The 19176-nt window shown below is 44.0% G+C and overlaps 1 protein-coding gene across 6 annotated transcripts in view; it reads right to left on the bottom strand.

Annotated features, from left to right (window-relative positions):
- Positions 1 to 19176, bottom strand: part of Arhgap25 (Rho GTPase activating protein 25) — an 80842-nt gene that overhangs the window by 10338 nt on the left and 51328 nt on the right. For all 6 annotated transcript variants that reach the window (XR_777428.3, XM_033764467.1, XM_033764469.1 and 3 more), the window contains 5 exons: positions 12794 to 13001; positions 6725 to 6857; positions 5156 to 5229; positions 3588 to 3709; positions 2087 to 2283 (listed from right to left, as the gene is read on the bottom strand). Coding sequence is in view for 5 of the 6 variants with exons in the window: in XM_033764467.1 (XP_033620358.1) it covers positions 2087 to 2283; positions 3588 to 3709; positions 5156 to 5229; positions 6725 to 6857; positions 12794 to 13001 (734 nt within the window). In the remaining variant the exon portion in view is untranslated. The remainder of the gene's footprint in view (positions 1 to 2086; positions 2284 to 3587; positions 3710 to 5155; positions 5230 to 6724; positions 6858 to 12793; positions 13002 to 19176) is intronic.

Here is a 19176-nt window from a genome sequence, read left to right as displayed (position 1 = left end):
TGCGGTATACAGAATGTACCAATATATTCAATTTAAAATTTAAAAAAAATATTTGCAATGCATATATAGGTAACTCTCCATCATATACAAAAGGGTTACTCCTGTTGGCTGCTAGTTTGTAAAGGTTATAAAAATAAGAAACAAAAAGACAGATAATCAATATAAATAAGTCAGTGGACAAGATTAGAAGGTCAATATAGGAAAAATACAACTGGCCTTCACACATTATAAATGATGTTCAACCTTTCTTAGAATAAGAAAAGCTCAAAATAAAGATTACTAAACAGGACAGTGGCACACACTTATAATCCCAGTTTCTCTCAAAGCTAAGGCCACAAGAGGACCACAAGTTGAAAGATGGTATGCAAAGCTTAGTGAAATTGTGTCTCAAAATTAAATTTAATAAGGATTAAGGATGTAGCTCAGAGGCAAAGCACTTGCCTAGCAGACACAAAGCTCTGGGTTCAATTTCCAGTACTGGAGAAAAATTAAAATTCCTAAGGTACTACTTCTCACCTATCAGATGGGCAGCCCTTACCAAATCACATTAGAAAATACATTATGTTGCAGAAACTGTGGAGATATAGGATTTTATGCATTGCTTATATAAGTATAAAATAGCACAAATGTTATTTTTGTCAAAATTACACATTTAAATTTACTTACATTCTGGCCCAGCAATTCCACTTCTGGGAATTTATCCCAGAAGTAAATCTACCTGGGTACAAAAGAAGGTATTTTCAAAATTATTCATTGCAACCTCATTTTTTGCGTGTGTGCAAAAGGCTGAAAATAACTTTCCCAGGTGTAGATTCTGTTAAGTGTATCATGGTACATGTACAGAATGGAACACTATACACCTGCCAAAAGCATGAGATTATGTGAGAGAGCCACTTGCTTATTGACGTGAAAAAGGATCCAGGTTATACTGCTAGGTTCAAAAATGAAAGACAGAGGAGAGAGGTGGGGGGAGAGGGAGAGGGAGAGATTAAACTGTATTTTGTAATATGCTAGAGCTTCCATCTTAGGCAACTGGTCAACCTCTCTGGCCTCAGCTCTTCAATCAAAAGACACACATAACAAATTCTGCCCTACAAAGGTATGTTGAAGACTCCAAAGATGATATATTTAAATTTCCCAGCATAGTGCTGCCCAAAGCAAATGAGGAATAGTGGGAACCTTTTATATGAGCACAGCAATGGCTATGTTCAGGGACTTCTGGGATGGTTTTATTACAAGAAATAGCAGCATTTTGAAATTATAATTTAGTTTTAGGACATTAGTAAGTTGCTTGTTCTCAGATAAACCTCCCCTAAGGAAAAAAAATACAATCACTACCATTCCTACTTCTATTTTTTATCTGCAGGATTAATAGTACTACAGGTAATTTAAGTCTTGTGGTCAGTTCGAAATCTTAAATTCATTTCTTAGCCACACATAAAGAATGAAGCTGCATATAAAGTTCATATGTTCTTTGAAAAAAATATTTGCTTCTATAAATACATAAAAATATTTGACCTTTACTAAGTATTGCCCTTAAGTAGTCTGCATCTTGGAGTCTGCACAGTTTTGGGATACTGAGAACGTGAGTTCCAACCCCTCAGTACAAATGAGGGGGCTGACATTGCTGAGGCGGCTTATCTGGGAATGAGAAATATTACACGAAACATCACATACTCTGAGCGAGGAATCACGTTTCAGGGTTAGCAGGAAACCAGTTCTCTCTGGACTTTCGCACAGAATTTTCAACAACTCTCACCAAAATGTTTACAGTATGGTATCTATTTTCCCCCTGAACTTCCCTGGACTGTACAGCATTCGAAAAGGTTTCTTCTAGAGGATCCACTGCCTACCTTTGGGCAACAGGCACACAGTCATAACCCCCACCTCACCCAGGAGGCCAACAGAGAGTGGGCCTTGAAAGAAGCCAGGCTTCCAAGATGTGCTGTCAGGATGTGCACCAGCAGCAGACACTGTCCCAGCATCATTCGTCACTCCCAGCACTCACCCCAGAGGACCTCTTACATGAGATGCTTTGGAACAAAGGAAGAGTGCAGCGGAGGCAGAAAGGCTGTGGGTGTCTTACCGTGTTACTGAAGCTGTCTGTTCTAGACATGGAGGGCTCTTCGGTGGCATCCCAGCCCACAGAGCTTCGGGGCACTGGAGGTTTCTTGGGGTCATTTTTCTGAGCAGGGGGTGACAGGGGTGTATCTTTGGACTTGGGAAAGAGGACTTCATGGTCTCTGATCATCATGGTCATCACTCTTTGGATCTGAGGAGTCCCTGAAAGAACAAAGAAAGAGGTTCGCTGTGCTGAATCACAGGATAGGAGGCAGGAAGCCCTCAAAGTTTCCCACCATGATGTATCCAAACTCGGCCCTAAAGCCACAGGGCCTGACGCACTCATTTTGCTCCTCACTTACTTTGAGTGGGACTTTCCCCATTCCCCTGCCCTCCCTTCAACCCCTCTACCCCTCCCTATTTACAGAGACTTTGTTTCCATTTTTCCTTTACCTTCTTTCCTTTCTCCTACCCCTCCTGCTTCCCACTTCCTTTCCCCTTTGGACCTTTTCTTCCTATTTCACATTATCTGTTATACATTTTGGCCCTCATTTACACTTTCAGTTTCTTACACCAGAGAAACTATTCAGCATTTACACATGTGTGTTCTATTTATTTCACTTAAGACTATGGTCTCAATGTGCACCCATTTTAGCTATAAATGTCTTTAGTTTCTCACTCTTTTTGGCTGAGTTGTACTCCATTTTATAAAAAAAAAAATCATCTTTATCCAGTCACCAGTTGATGGGCATTAGGGCTATTTCCAAGATTCAGCTATTTATTATAAACTGTACTACTATTATATACATAAAATGTCCCAATAAACTTAATAAATTAAAAAATAAAAATAAATAAATAAATATAATTAACTACTCTGAGTGAGATATTGCGGTGAAATGAATGGACCAGAAGAATGGACATAGGTTAGAAGAAATGACTTGTTAAAGTTCTTTTCAGCCTGTATTGCACTGAGTCAGTTTTTAATCAGAAAACTAGGCAGTATAATAGGAAGGAAAAGGAAGCTATCTTTCTTTCTGGCTGTGGCACTCAATATGACATCTGGTTTCTCATTGGACACATAGAAAATGTGTGTCATGTATACTGCCTCCTCACACCATGGCAGACGTCAGTACTCTATGCCCAGACTTTTGCTCATTAAGTTAACAGGTTCAGAACTTTCTTAACCCAGTTTTACAGCAGCCTTTTGGTGAGATAACTTACGAAATGTAGCCTTGTTTTCTGTATCTGGCTAAAGGGTAAAGAAAAGCAATAAAGACTAGAAAACTTTCTTTTCATAGTAGCCCACTGTGCTGGATAACCATTGGGAAAGTCCTTGACCTATCTCTCTCTATTGTGTTCTGGAAAATTGATCCAATTCTAGCTCTGCCTACCTCATAGCACTTTTAATTCAATTCAGACAAGATAATCAGCTGACCATGCTTCACAAATTGCAGGCACAAACACTGCAACAGTGTTACTGTGCCTTCTTCTGTCCATGCCTTCATTACAGGACCAGCCTTGTGTACCTCTCATGATCACAGCAGGGTCTTCAACTTTTGACCTGATGAGATTCACACCAATTACAGTAGCCAGGTTGTCCACACTCATCTTGTTAACAGCACAGTTTAGCTGGATTTCATGTAGAAACCTGTAGGCAGCCAAGAAATCTCAGAGTAGAAAATAGGAAGTTGCCAAGAAACATACTTCTAGGTACCAATGTGGGACTTGTTTGATTCCAACACTTTCCTCCTATGTCAGGAATAAAATCAGCCCACTCTGCCCACTAAAGTTAAGCTTTGATCTGAAAGAACCAAGATCAATACAGAAAGAGAAACTACGAGGGACTACTTGCACAAGCTGCCAGGGGCAGGGTGGGGATCCCGGTGAAGAATCATGGGTGACTAGGTTCAATTAGGGGGCTAAGAGGAGACTAAGACTAACAGGGGTGTTTAACTGCCCCTTTGCCTTGCAACTATAGGCTTATCTCCTAGCTCTCAGCAGCTATGCCACCCACATCTCCAGAGAGGAAAACTTGATCGATGAGAAGGTCATAGAGATGATGAATCCATGGAGCCTCCTCACTCTCATTCTCCGATGAGAGCACCACATATCTCTGATGCTCAATAACTAATAATCAGTTTTTATTGTGCTTCTACTCATTTGGGGCATGAAAGTTTCAAAATCACTTGTAAAAAGAAAACTGAGCAGATCAGTATAGATAGACTGAAGCAACATAAGATTGCAAATATGGAGATATTATTAAATAAAGGGAGATGGGCCCAAGTGATGAAACATTATGAAATCTTATGGAGTCATTTATAATCCTACTTAACAATATAAGGTAAACACAGTGTAATTGCAAACAAAAAAGTGAGATAAAACTATGTGTACATGGGTAAATATAATATATATATAGTAAAATTTGTACTGGTTATAAAAATGTTGAGAAACACCCAGAAAGATATGAGCCCAGGTGTTATTGTTGTTATTGAGCCCAGGTGTTATTGTTGCTGAACAAGGGGTTGTGAGTAATTTTTATTTCTTATTTATAGTTTGCTGTATCTTCCTTTTTTTCTCAATCAAGAAAGTATCATGCTTATATGGATGCTGTATTTTTTAAAACTAAAAGTCAAAATTAAGGTCTGTCTGTGACAAAGGTTCAGGTTCCCAACGCAGCAGAGCTGGTGGATCTTTCCACAAATTAGATGTTGCCACAGAAATGGCACCTGGCAGGTTCCCAGAAAGGACTGAAGAACAAAAGGGGTGCTCCAGAGTGAATGTCTCTGGGTCACTAAGTTGTGGTCCAGAGTGAGGAAGCCAGAGACAATTCTAGAAACATAAGGATTCAGGGTTCTGTCACACTGCCAAGACTCTGGAAAGTGCTATGGAGGATGTAGGAGCATGCTTATTTAGTGTTTTTAGGGATCCTAGACATTATCTTGTGGAAACCTCGCCCCACTTTGTGAATCGATTTGACTCTCTAAAGTTCTCAACTAGAATCTCTGTGATTCCGAAGATAAGTCTTTCCTCTTCTAACCAGGGGCCTCTTTCTGATGTGGATGAAAATTGTAGAGTTGACACCAGGAACTCTCACCGGCAGATGTAGCTCAGGAGGCTGTAGTTGTCCCGAGGAAGGATGGAGAGCTGCTTTGTCAATTCCTGCTGAGCCTAGGAAGAAAAATGTAACACCAGTAAGCAAGATTGCATATTTGCCAGCAATGAGACCTGGCAACATAACTGGTGTATCTGTATGGAAACAGTACTTTAGCAATCACTCCTTGGCAATCACTCCTGATCTTATGTTTTCTTGAGTAGTTTTTTAAAAATTACTGTAAATTCTCAGAGAGTTTCAAGAAAAAGTGTAGAGAAGGTCACAGTTTGGGTGCAGTGTAATTTTTAGATTTGTCTGTAATTATGCCACCTCATCCCACTCCTGGTTAACTTAACTACTTTAAGTCACTGACTATTGCCAACACACACACACACACACACACACACACACACACACACACACACATTATTTGCTTAATGGATGCTTGAGATGTAACAACTGACCAGAGAATTGGACCACAGTCAAATAGCTCAGGATCACTTTTAAAGTGGTGAAGAAGAGAAGATGCTTCTGGCAAGACTTTCAAGTACTGAGGCCTTGCAGAGACCTGCTAGGACAAAAGATAGACTGGCCAAGTTGCAGGGAAAGTGTAAGGTTGGGCTTTACAAGTTCTGTGGTGGTCATGGATGTCTGGTGTGTCACTCAATGGATGCCTGTGCCAGTGAGAGGGAAGACAGGGAGCTCTTTGCTCTTTTCAGCCACAACTGTCTATGACCTTTCTCATGATGGTCATGATGAACACGTTCATGTAAGGTCTGCGGGCCGTCCTCAGACCCGAGAAACCCTTCATCACAAACCTGAGCTGGTTTCCTGGAGAAAGCATTCCCTGAAGGTTTTTCAGCCCTCACATAACACCATGGTGTAGACCCTCCGATCCAGAGTGCCTGCTCCATGATGAGAGCGCTCTCTTTAGCTGAGTTGAGTGATTTCTTTGCAAAAGTTGCTGTAGGCTCACCTCTCCCAGCAACTCTGCCATACTTTCACCAGTGAGAAAGATCATGGTTCCTCTGTCCTGCCAGGGTCAGAAATCCTACTGGTGAATGTGTATATTCTCACCAGAATGATACGGAAGATGGTGACTATAGACCCTACTGACAGCTGTAGTTGAAAAGATCAAAAGGAACCTCCTTATCCTTCTTCTCACTGGCACATGCATTCCCTGAATGACCTGCCTGTCATCTACTGGTATCACAGAGCTTGAACAGTCCAACCCCACATCTGCCTTCCAGCTTGTTTGGTCAGCCTGTCCTTGAGTCCCAGGATGTTTCAGCAGGGTCACAGTGCTTGGAAGCCTTCTCAGAAACATCCTCCTAGGCTCATTATTTTATAAGCAATTCTGAGACATTTGATTGTGATCCATTTCCTTATTGGACTATGATAGCCCATGAAATCATTGTGAATGTTATCACCTGCCCTCTGTTGCTGAGAAAGTTCCAGATTGATAAAGTATTTCACCAAAGGGTTTGGGGGACCCTGCCCCACTGTACAAGACTGTTCAGGAAACACATCATTTTCTTCTAAAGCAAGACAACTAACCCGAAAGTCACCAACCTTGGCCTCATCTGCGTTCATGAGCTGCCCACAGAGCAGGAACCCTTCATACTGGCTCCAGGGAACCACGGGCTCTGGAAGGTCTCGGAGGTAAAGCTTTAATAGAGAGGCCACAGTGTGCACATCTGTGTCTCTAGAAGAAAATAAGCAATGCTCTTTGAAAAGAAAACTCCAGAACTCTTCTCACTCCTCCCTGATAGTCCAGTCAGTAAAACCATGAGTTCCAGAGGGTAGTATTACAAAGGAGTAGAGTCTGGTACAAAAGAATCAGATGCAAACATTCTGGAATGACAACCCTGAACACTTTCTCCCTCCACTAATTGCACCTAACAGCCTCCAAGGTATTTTCAAGGCTCACTTTTTCATTAAACCTTCTTTAACTATTTCATGTTAATTGCTTTCTTCCTTTTTCAAGTCATTTAGTATTCGCCCCCCGTATCATCTAAGTAGTTTCTAAGATTTTCTCTGTTAATTTTTTTATACCCTTGGTCCACTGATCTAGTTAATCTCCTAGAGTGCTTCAAATAGTTTAAAGATTCATCATATATTTTCTCAATAATTCATTCAGTCAATAAGCACTGAGATATCCTCAGTTTTGATTTGTTCTGTTTTGTTCTTAACAAGCACTGGGATTCAATACTAAACCCAGGGGATGCCAGGTACCCTGGCCTCATTGGGCCACAGAGCTGGAGGGGAGGGAGGGAAGCCAGCATCACCAGTCCTTATAATATTGCATGGATGGGACCACCATACAGAAGTCCAAGATTCAGAAAATGTCTGGACTCAGGAAGTCCTTCATGCATGGGAATGTAAAGGGTCACCCAACTCAGAGCTAAAGCACAGGTGACTCCTCAGTTGAAGCAGCACCTCAGTTGAGATCTAGAACGTGAGAGGAATGATAGCTCGAGACAGGTAGCACATGTGTCAGGCAAGAGAGTGGAGAGCAGTGATCCTGCTGCCTGCACTGAGACAACATTCATATGGCTGTTCATTCTTAAGACATAGGCTTTACAGTGCAACCTCTCCAGGCTATACCAAGGCTTGGTAAACAACAGCCCACAGCACCTGCATTTCTAGAGCCTGAAAATAATTTTTATATTTTTAAGTGTTGGAAGGAGTCTCAAAAGAAAACTATTTCATGATATATGAAAATAATATGAAATTCAAATTTCAGTATCCACAACTAAAGTCTCAGAAGAATACGGCAGAATCCATTCATCTCGGTGTTGTCTTTGTTTTCAAACTCTAAGAGAACAGTGTAGTAGTAGATGTGGCAATGAACCCCAGCCTGCAAAGCCCAAATATTTAATAGGTGCCCCATTCAGGAAGATTTGCTGACCCCTGACTGAACAGGGCTTTTGTATTTATTTGCAGTACTATACGAGAAAAGAAAACCTGCATTTACCCCATATAGTCATATGTCATTTAACAAGTGGCATTTTTAGGAGGCATCCCTGGTGGTATCTTGGAAAGCTGTGAGGTGGCCAGAGGTGCAGACAATCTGAGAATGCCCTTGGCTTCAGGAATGGAGAATAATAGAAAGGTTGGGTGGACATGGCCATGGCAGAGGAAAGGAAGGGTGGATTTGGACAGGAGAAGGGAAGGCAGGTATTTGAGACAACAGAAACAAGAATACCAGGAATTGTTGTAAAGCTCTCTCTTGAAGTTCTGTGTACATTTTTTCATTTTCTTCATTTTTCATAGCCAGTTTTTGGTACTATCTTCCAAAAAGCTTCTGCTTTGCAATGTGTGAACTTTCTACCTCCAAAGGAGAACACAGAGTTGGCACAGAGCTGTCTACACTGTGTTGCCCTCAGGAAATCTGGGCTGGGACCATTCTCTTTACATGAGGATTCTGAAAAACTCTATCCTGCTGAGTCACTGTCTAAAAATACCCCTGGGCAAAGCCAGGTTTGGAAAAGTGCTTTTGTCAAAACATGGTGAGAAGTTGAAAGAGAGAGAGAGAGAGAGAGAGAGAGAGAGAGAGAGAGAGATCAGCTGCCAACCTGCTAAGGTTCTAAAGTCCCATTCTCCGAATGGCCCCATGTTGCAGCCCACCCAGCTGTCTTGATCAGGTCTGGGGCCTCTGCTATGACCTTTACTCCACAGCCAATCGCTCTCCCACACCCACTTTTGTTATCACGTGAATCCCTTAAGCCCCTTCCTGCCTTTCAGTGCCCTATTGCTGGGGGTCATTGTCTTGTGCCAGGATTCTGGCCCAGCCTGCTAGCTGGTGTCTTGCCTCCTGCAACCTAGTCATGGGTGCGGAGTTCTCTGTGGGGCACCGCTTGGAGCACATTGAGAACACCCACAGCATGAGTGGAGAAAACAAAGACTTTGAAATGAGAAAAAAAAAAACAAAACAGCATAAATCGTAAGTCAAAACATTGAATCTTTTGAATTGAAATAATAAAAAGACAAGTAGTTTGATCAGAAGAAACTAAAGACAATAAATATATCCAACACTATAAACAAGAAAGAGCTTATAGCCACATATGTAATATGGATAGTTGAAAGTTATAATCAGAGGGTACAATTCTATCTATTTATGTATCATACGTGTGTGTGTGTGTGTGTTTGTGTGTGTGACCTTAGGACTTTGAAGCCTTCAGAAAACCCAATTCATTTTGCCACACAAAGATGATGCTGATAATCCATATCCACCGCTTGGCCTGGCTAATTCCCTGTTTTCTTTGTTTCCTCATTGAGCTTATTGGTACATTTTAGGTGTACAGTACAGTTACATTCATCATTGAGATCTTGTACCTTTACATGACAGGTCTTGGTTCTCATTTTTTCCCCTTATCCCTGCTCTCCCTTCACCCCCTCCTCCCTTCCCTATTCACAAATACTTTATTTCCATTTTTTCATTTTCTCATTTTTTTCCTTTTCTCTTATTACCTTCTCCCTACCCTTCCCATTTCCCCTATATCTTTATCCCTTTTCTTCCTAGTTCACATTGTCAATTATATCATTAGGATCTTATTAATTCCCTATTTTCTTAATAAGGTTTCAGCACAAATGTAATTTTCTTGTGAACTTTTCTAAATCCACCACATCATGTCTAAGTTTTCACAGTACTCCCTAATTTTCATTTTTTAATACTTGGAACAATGGAGATTATACACTTACCTCTGTACCCTTTTGCTTTAATGCCTGTGCCTCATCATATTACTCTTACGTGGTCTAAGTCTCCAGCATCATGTTTCCTGAGTTGGCTGCTCCTTCAACCCAATGCTACAACCTTGTTTGTTTTTTGTTTTTTTTTTAAATCAAGGACTAGAAGCAAGTCAGGAATCAGGTGCCTTTGGAGTTCAGCAGTTGATATAGCAAGAGATTCCCTAGACTCCTTGATGGCGTTGCCAGCCTTTGTCTCGGTCACTGATTCTTATAATGTGGTATGTCTGCCCATCCATTTCCCACAGCAATACAGGATGCAAAGTATATTGCCTTTGCCATCAGGCAATATCCAGCCTGGTGGAGAGGAAATTTAAAATTTACATCTCTGTGTTTGATGACCAGATACACCTGTGCTAAAGTCTCTCCAACAAGCACTCCTGATACTTTTCATTCTAGTGAAGCAGGCAAGAGTGGGGTGGCTCTTCCAGTGGAAATGAGTATAAGGCCAATGTGGAGGATGTAGGAGAACATTCACTGAACTGATGTGGTGGATACTAGGAACGGGCTCCTTGCTCTCTCAATCGCCCCTGCCACTATACATATCTAGAAAAATGGGGGGAAGGGAAACGAAGCTGCAATGGGCAGGGGACCTCGGAAGTGAAAGTGACCAGTCTCAGATGGTCTCCTGAGAGTGAGTCTGGCACAGAGTGGGAGAGGAAGAGATCCTCCTCTGGACTGTGTTACCTGAACCATATGTGTGCAGTGAGGGTGGAGATGTGTGTGGGCTTTGGGGCTAGAGACCAGGAGAAAGGAGAAACAGAAGGAGGGAGGAGTCCTGAGTGGCCCCAGGTGAGCAGACCCCCAAGGCCCAGGAACAAGCTTCCTGACCCTCAGACAGATTCTAAGACTGCTTCATCACCTGTAGAATTTTAATAGCCGTGTTTATTCTCCAGGTTTATCTGGGGGCCAAATCAGAAAATGTGCATGAAATGATTTTAAAACTCTGGTTCAATGTTTTATTAGGCATTCATGACACATCCCAAGGGGCAAAGAAATTGAAAGATGGACATTGAGATGAACTCTGCTGACTCCACAGCTATGTCCATTGTAAAAGCCTAGAGGATGCTATACCCCAATCTATAGGTAGGAAGGATATTCTCTTAATCTAGGACATGCTCTTAGAGGAAGCCTTAACCCCTACGTGTGTTGGAGTATAGCTAAGTAACAAGAACAAAAAAGTCACTCCCTTCCAAATCTGATTGGTCCTCTCATCACAGACTCACAAGGCAGCCCAGGGAGGACTGGAAGAGTCCAGGTGACCCTTCCTACTTGTGGCTGTGTCAGTTGTACCTCTCAGTTGTAGAGGTAGAGCTGTCATGACAAGGTGTGACAACTTTGCTGCGTCTAACCCCAAGAATTTTATGGGAATCGAAGACTTGACACCACCATTCATGTCAACTTGATGGTGATGATGCTAAAGCCTGAGGCAGTTATTTGACAAATCTCAGCAACCACTTCTTTCCTTTTGGCTTTACATGTGCATTGTTCTAGCAACAACCCACCTGCATCTTTTGATCAAGTCAAAGCTACTTAAAAACTTGAAAAGAAAACTGAATATAAAGGCAGTCGGCATAACAGAGTAGGTTCCTGCACCTGAAATTCAAACTTTGCTATAGTTGCAGCTTCGTTTATAGTTGCAGCTGAAATGTCCCTAAATTTTATGTCCACAAGCTACTGTAGTTCTAGTAACAACTCCACCCATTGCTTTCCTAGCAGACCCCAGTGCAGCGATGGCAAACCATTTAGAACTTTCAACCATACAAATGGCCCACTGCAGCACGCGTGCCATAGGTTCGACACCTCTGCCCTGGTGTGTTAATATATAGCTCCCTTGACAAATTAAGCTTTGCTACACTAAGGACAGGAAAGATAGATATGCGCTGGCCCGATTGCAGATAGTGGCTATGGGGATAGAGAGAAAGAGATGGACCTCAGAGAGGCTTGGGAAGAGGAATGGGCAAGTTGGTGATCAGGGCATAGAATGAGGAAGAGGAGCAACGAGACTCTCCAATCTTCCCAGGATCAGTCCTATTCTTCTGTCCTAAACAGGATCTGGGGGGAACCGGATAGAGTTCGGGCCCCTCTTACTAAGTCTTAGCTTATAGGTTAATGATTTAGAAAGAACAATTAATCTTAGGCCAGCAGGACCAGTACATGGAGGTAACGATGGTGAACTCTGCTCAGTAGACTGGGGGTACACAATGTTAGGGGGCATTGGCTGAGCATGGCAGGCAAAGAAACCTCCACCAGGTGGCTGGAGTGGGTAAGGAGGAGAGGGATGGTGGGAAGGAACATCTGAATCTCATACGCCCCAAGTCGGGCAGAGCAATCTCCACAGAGGAGACTTGGGAGACCACCAGGCTCCTGCCATCGTGCACTCCCTCCAGAAAGCTCAGCATCACACAGTGCTGGGGGCTTGGAGACTTATGGGAAATCCCCTTGCTGCTCACTTCTGGAAAGCTGAGAAGGACGACTGTCACCCTTGGCTACAGTTGCACACAGTTGCCTTCGCACCACCTCTTTGCACAGCCAGCTCAGCTCTTCGACACTGCTCATCTGCCCAGAGGGGAGACCAGAAGCTGGCTCGGTTCCAGCTTTCTCCCCACTCTGCACATCCCCTCCACTACATCCCAAGTACCACTTGAACCTGCTCAGTAAGGTGTTCGTTTCCATTCACATTCTCTCTCTCGTAAACATCAGCCTACTCTCCTCAATTCTGTGGGCCCCAAATTCTGAATTGTGAGCAGAACAAAGACTGCTTCTGTCACAAGCCAGGGCTCTTGGAAACATCCACGCCAGTCCCATGGCTCCACTGAACAGAGGGTCCTCTCAGGCAAGCTAGGCAGAGGCAAGGGCAGCTCCAGTACTCCACAGGTGAGAACGGCATACCTGTCAAAAGATGGCCGCTCCCCGGCATCAAAAGCGTCTCTCAGCTGCTTCACCAGGTTGTCCTGCCCAGGCAGGCGGAAGATGCCCTCTTCATTCACACCATGCTTGAGGATGAACTCCGCACACTTCTCCACCAGGATGGGTACCGGATGGGGGCCGAACTTCTGTTCATAGGCTACAGTCTCATCCAAGCGCTGGCCAAACACGACTGGGAAGAGATGAAGCAGGACCTGCCCATCATTCTGACCTTCCTTGAATTAACTGCTGGGGTAAAGTGCTTTGCCCATTTCTTGGTTCTTTGTGGTCACCCACCCACCATTTTGCCACAGTGACACAAACAGAACAGGGACACTAATTACTTGTAATATTTCCAGGTCTACAAATGTGGGGCCTGTAAATGTGAGGCAGTCTGGGTAAGTGTCTCTGTATTGATCTGCAGAATTGAAAATACCAGCTGGCTTTTACTGAATACTTATGTGCTAGAAGTCCTGTTACACACTTTGCACACCTTTTGTCATTTCATCTGAACAGCGAGCCCAGGGGTGGTAGCGCTATCCTACATAGCCAATTCACTGTTTGAAGACTCTAAACCTTAGAGGTGCTAGTGAGTGTGCCACATCAGGCAGGGCAAGGCCAGGCAGGGCACAGTCAGAATTCAAGCCCAGACAGTGAATTCCCGAGAATGTGTGCTAAACAACAGCGGCAAGCAGGCTGTTTTGAATTCTGACTTCATGGCAGAGTATTAAAGCATGACAGCCTATCGCATGATTGTCTCAAGACTGTCTAAAAGCACTGTGACACTTAAAATAATTCAGGTTGTTTGCTATGTTTGACTATTATAAACATGGCCACACTGAACACGTACTCACGAAGCTCCTGGAATGTATGTAGTACAAACGCATAATGTCTAATTGATTGCTTAATATATTAACATTATGGATGTTAAACACAAAGGATGGATAAACACAAATATTTCATCCTTTTGAACTATTTCTCTAGGGCAGATTCCCACATGTAAATTACAGGGTCAAGTGGCTTGGACATTTTTGCGACCTGATGGTATGCAAATTGCTTTCCAAAAATATTTTCCCAAATTGCACAGCCTCCAACAAAGCAAGCTTGGATCAGCTCCACCCAGGCCCGGTCAGCACTTGGTTCTGTAATTTCCCCCACCCCTGCGTGTAACAAGATTAATTTCTAGGCAGGACAATCAGTCCTTGCCTCCTTTATCACCCCACCAGGACCCCAGGCTCTGCGTTATGCTGGGGTTTAGAAGACAGGTCCTGGCTTTGGATCTATCCTGCCTCTCCCCCACCCTCTTTCTCTCTCTCTCTCTCTGGCCCCCCTTCTCTAGATCTTAATTAATATAAGTTCCCCACACGCATTTCAGCTGTACCAGGTTCTTGAATCCTCTGGCTTCCTCCCTTGCCTGTAAGTGCCACTGTCCCTCCTATCTACCATTTTCAAGACCCTCCTGCTACTTGTTTTGCCAAGAAGTGGTCTCCCTGAGCACTATAGCCCTGGTTTTGAACGTCCTCCCCGTCCTCCCGTTACCACAGCAGTGTTCGTCAGGATGACACCTCAGTGCCTGAGAGCTGCTCAGAGCCCCTCCATCACCATGTCAGGTTCAGGGATATGGGGGAGTCCGATCTCATCCTAGCCACATGGACCAGACTGCTGTCAATTTTTGACATATTGAGTCTCAGGATTTTATTACATTAAATATCTCTGTAGCTCAAGTTTGAAAACCCAGCCTTGTAATCCTCAGAGTGGCCAGGTACCCACCTATTTTTTAATGTGACTTCCTGCCATGCTTCCTCAAGCATCTCACCCTAACGAGCTCTCCAGTTTTTGTGTCTTGGGGCAGTCTCTATTCTCTGCACAATCTGTCCTCTCCCTCCCAGATTGTTGGAATTCTGTTTGCCTTCCCTGACCTCTCTCTAACACCTCTGTCTCTGCCAGGCCTTCCTTGAGCCCCACATGGATAGACTTCTTGTCCTGTGCACCCCTACCAGCTCCTGCACGTCCCCATCCCTTACCACACTGTATATTGTAGTTTGCATGCACCACTGTGCTCTGCATGGCCACAAGGCCCTGAGGCCAGGAATGTGGTGGGGGAGGGGTCTCTTTTCATCTCCAATGCTTAGCATAATGCTTGTCACAAGACAAACATTTTGCCTAAAGAGTTAATAAGTTCTTCTGTCTTTGAGCAAGTATTTTCCATGACTGATGATGATTTCGGCATTTCTCTACTTGAAACACTAGTAAGCATCTCCTCCTCGGAAAACGAATCCTCTTTCACACTAGCAGTTGTCAAGTGTCCCATGATTTGCTCAGCTTTGTGCCAGAATCATGGAAGGGGCCACACATACCAAGGACATGGAAGACCTGGGTCTTGCTTTCATTTTACCTGGCCACCCAGGTATGAAAGAAAAAGGCCCATACAAAAAGTGGTGAGAGACAAATAGGGAATGCTAATAACCATGCAGAATTAGTTCCTATTTTCTGTGAGAGGAGCTGGATGTTTATTTCTACCACATGGGAAAGATATGACTGAAATAAAAAGTCTAACATAATCTGGGTGTGGTGGCACACACCTGTAATCCCAACACTCTAGGAGCCTGAGGCTGGAGATTGAGCCTGGCCTGGGCAATTTAGTAAGACCCTGTCTCTAAATAAAAAATTAAAAATGCTTGGAGATGTAGCTCAGTCTGAAGGCTGTGGGTTCAATCCCTAGTACTGAAAAAAAAATACCTTGTGACATTTGGGAAATTCCTTTTGAGGAGTCCCAGGGGGTTCCAGGGAGGGGCCCTCAGAGAGAGTAGCAGTGAGCTTTGGGAGCTGTTGAAACTTGAGCTCCAGGGTCCCACTGAGTCCCAAAAGGGAAAAACAGCCCAAACACCATGGAACAGTGAGCATAGAGAAGCTGGGCTTTTCTCCTCACACAAGTTCATCAGCCTTGTCCTGTCCAGCCACTGTTCTCCCCACACCTACACTCAGTCATTCCCATGCCCCTTGTCACCAGCACATTCATTTTCCAACATCACTTTTCCCTCCAGCATACCACCTTGGTGGTCCCCACTATGCTAAGCCACCGAGAGCTATGAGGAGTCAAGTCATTGTCACATAATGGACATTTATAATTCTAATCTCTGTAAGACCTCAGTGGTTTCAAATCCTCACACTCCCCTTGAGCTCCCCAACCTCTCTGGTTTTAGCAGGTGACAATGACTTCCCTTCCCTCATCTCCACACTGAAGGATATGAGTGGACTCCCTTGCCACAAGCCTATTCCTCCCCATCCTTCCTCCTCTGATTGTGTTCCTGTCCTCTCAGGGAAAGAAAGGCCTTGCCTGTCCTCTAGCTGATGCTTTCTGAAAGTGACAGCTCCTTCCCCTCCATGTCTCCCAGACTGTACTCTTTCTCTCAATTGTAAGTTTTTTTTTCTTTCCATATAAAGAGCCCATGTGAATCTAGGTCTCTGCCAATTTATGAAAGAATAATTCCCACCCCAGCTCTCAGGCAAGTGGCCCATACTTGCCTTGCTTCTTTTCACCAATGTACGCATAAAAAAAAATCCATTTCCTTCCAGAGGACTGGCCTGCCTCACAGCCTCACTCCTCACTTTAGGTTTGCTTCTCAGCTCATCACTACGGTCTAGTTCCGTTAACCTGTGTCTTTCCATCAAACCTCTATCTAAGGTTGCTGGTGCCTCCTGATGGCCACATCCAGCCTTGAATGATCTCCTGCCCTACTGGTTTTCTCTGAAGAGTCTGATGATGTTGATTCTTCTTCTCTGAAGACCTCCTCCCTAAGTGGCTATAAAATTGTCCATTCTCTCTTCCCATTTCCTTGATGAGTGCTGTTGGTCTCCGTTATTGTGCCCTGTTTTCTACCTGTTTCTTCAGTGGGTCATTGCCTGGGATCCCCAACTCAGTTTCTTTTATCCTCCTTGAAGACACTTCCTTTGGGAAAGTATGATCCATGCATTTGGGTATCACCTATAAACTGCTAACTTATACCTCTGTATGTCTGGTCCAGGAATACCCATCTCCCCCCACCCCGGAAGTCCAAAATAAGTGGCAATTCTCTCATTCTGCTATTGTCTTCTTCAATCTCATTCTCACCCCACTACTAAATCACTGCTTCTCCTGTAGCCCTTCCTCACAGACCACAGCATTCAGTCAGTCAGCAAAGTGGCAAGTACTCTCCCAGGCACTGAGACTACAAAGCCACTAATACAAGGTACGTGAATTCAGCTTACCCAGTTAGCAAAACTGTGAGCTTTAGAACAATCTGTAACACTCTCTCACTCCAAATATATCAGTGGATTTTAATTAAACTGTAAGTGTCCCTCTTTCCTCACTGCAGCAGCCTGTATCATTGTAGTGTGTGTATGTGTGTGTTTGTGTGTGTGTATGTGTTGTAACTCAGTCTCTTGCAAATTCCTTCTACCAGAACCCACAAAAATCATTCTATAAATGTGCACTATGCATCTACTGTGAGCTAAACTCTTTGGTACCTGAAAATTAAGATGGAAAGAAAGATGGAAAGTTTTTACTCTTAAAACTCTTGTCTGAATGCTCTCCTTTTACTCCCTCTTCCTGAGCTTAGCTGCCTTCTCAGAGGGAATTGGTCATGCCCCCCGTGGTGCTCGTGGAACTCTCTGTGTGCATCTTCATCTATAGCCTCTCATGAAGTTTCATGGTGATTTATCAAGCATCTCTCTCTTCCACTGGACTGTGGGCTCCTCAGAGGCAGACAGCCTGTCTGGCTTCCCATCTATTTTTGTCTCCTGGCACGTAGACGGCACACAATGGACTGATCCTCCAGGAGCTACTGCTACCTACTGTCTCCCATTCCTCCTGTTCTGCACCTCTCTGCTCTGCTCAGCACTTCTCAAAACCCACTCTTGTCAAGGAGTCAAAGGCCTTTACATTTTTAGTCCAGGACTTAAGTTGTCGGGCTTCATCGTCTCAGCTGTGCTATCAACAGCATGTGATGCAGAAAGTCATTCTCTCTTCTTGAGACACTGGCTCATATGGCGTTTGGTACACTGTCTCTCAGTTCCTCATTTATCTCACTGGCTGCTCTCACTCAACCTCCTAAAATAATGCTCCCCCACCATTCCTCCAAATGTCAGATTTCCCAGGGCCTGACTTCTCCATCTTCACAGACTTCCTCTTACTCTCATGGGTTTAAATATCACCCCATGATGAAGCTTAGAATTCAGGCAGAGCTGTTCTTCGTCACTGCAAGCTCTAGAGACATGAGGATCAACAGTGCCCCTTGTTACGTGAGAGAAAGCGCATCCTTGCTCTCTTCAGCTTGTCTAGGTCAGGTTTTATTACAGCTTCTTCTCAGATTACATGAGGATTCTGCAAGCCCAAACATCCCTGGACTCCAAGGACCCAATCCTGAGCTGCGTTCCTCTCTGATCTCCGATCTCTGGGTCCTTATCTCCATCCTTTGGCTCTCTGGATGGACATGGAAATCTGAGGTGGGGAAAAATGGCCACAGGAAACCCAAGGAGAAAGTAGGAAGAGGCCAGTGACAGAAGACAGTGGGGCAGGAGTTGCATAAGAATCATTCTCCAGGGCCGGGGATTTAGCTCAGCGGTCTGGTGGCCTGCCTTGCAAGCGCAAGGACCCGAGTTCAATCTCCGGTACCAAAAAAAAAAAAAATCATTCTCCACCATGAAGGCAGCAGGAGGCAAAACCCAGGTTGCTCTGTACCAGGCTGCCCAGGTCATGCCCACTTCACCACAGCACTTTCTACCCTCTGACAGCAGCCCTCAGAACCCAGCTCTGTGAGTCAGTCACCAAAAGCAGAGGCTTTTCCATCTTAACAGTTATACAATGTAATTAATCAATTATAATTATTATTTATTATTACTTTAAAATAATCTATATTAATTGGCCTAATTACTTTGATTTTAGGCTGGGAACTGCCTCAGATGCTTTTCCAGTGTGGTCTCTTCTTTAGTCGTCTTCACAAGAGCCCTACAAAGTAGATGTTCCACTTTACAGGTGGCAAAACTGAGACTCAGATAAAAATTTTGTTGAAGGTCATATTTGCCCTGTGATTCTGTATTCAGTACTTTAATGCCTTTTGTGCAAAGTCAACGGAATAAAGTTCAGACACCATCAAATCTCAAGGGAGGGACTCTGGCTTCCCCCACTTCCTCCACAGTCCAGGACAGCAGCCAGTGCATCCGCAACTTCTCAAGCCATGCCCACCTAGCTCTTCTCCAGCCCCAGGCCTGCAGCTTTGGACAGAAGGCACCACATTCTAATTAAACATGAAAGGGGAACATCGGTGTACACCTGTTCTCCCCACTTAGCCCCAAAGCCCCCTCCCTGGGACTGCCTTGGTTTGGGAAAG

This window comes from Fukomys damarensis, unplaced genomic scaffold, assembly GCF_012274545.1.
Source record: "Fukomys damarensis isolate Sample0158 unplaced genomic scaffold, DMR_v1.0_HiC HiC_scaffold_2, whole genome shotgun sequence".
Lineage (NCBI taxonomy): Eukaryota > Metazoa > Chordata > Mammalia > Rodentia > Bathyergidae > Fukomys > Fukomys damarensis.
Note: the sequence above shows the minus strand (reverse complement) of the source record. Positions and strands in the feature narration are given on the sequence as shown.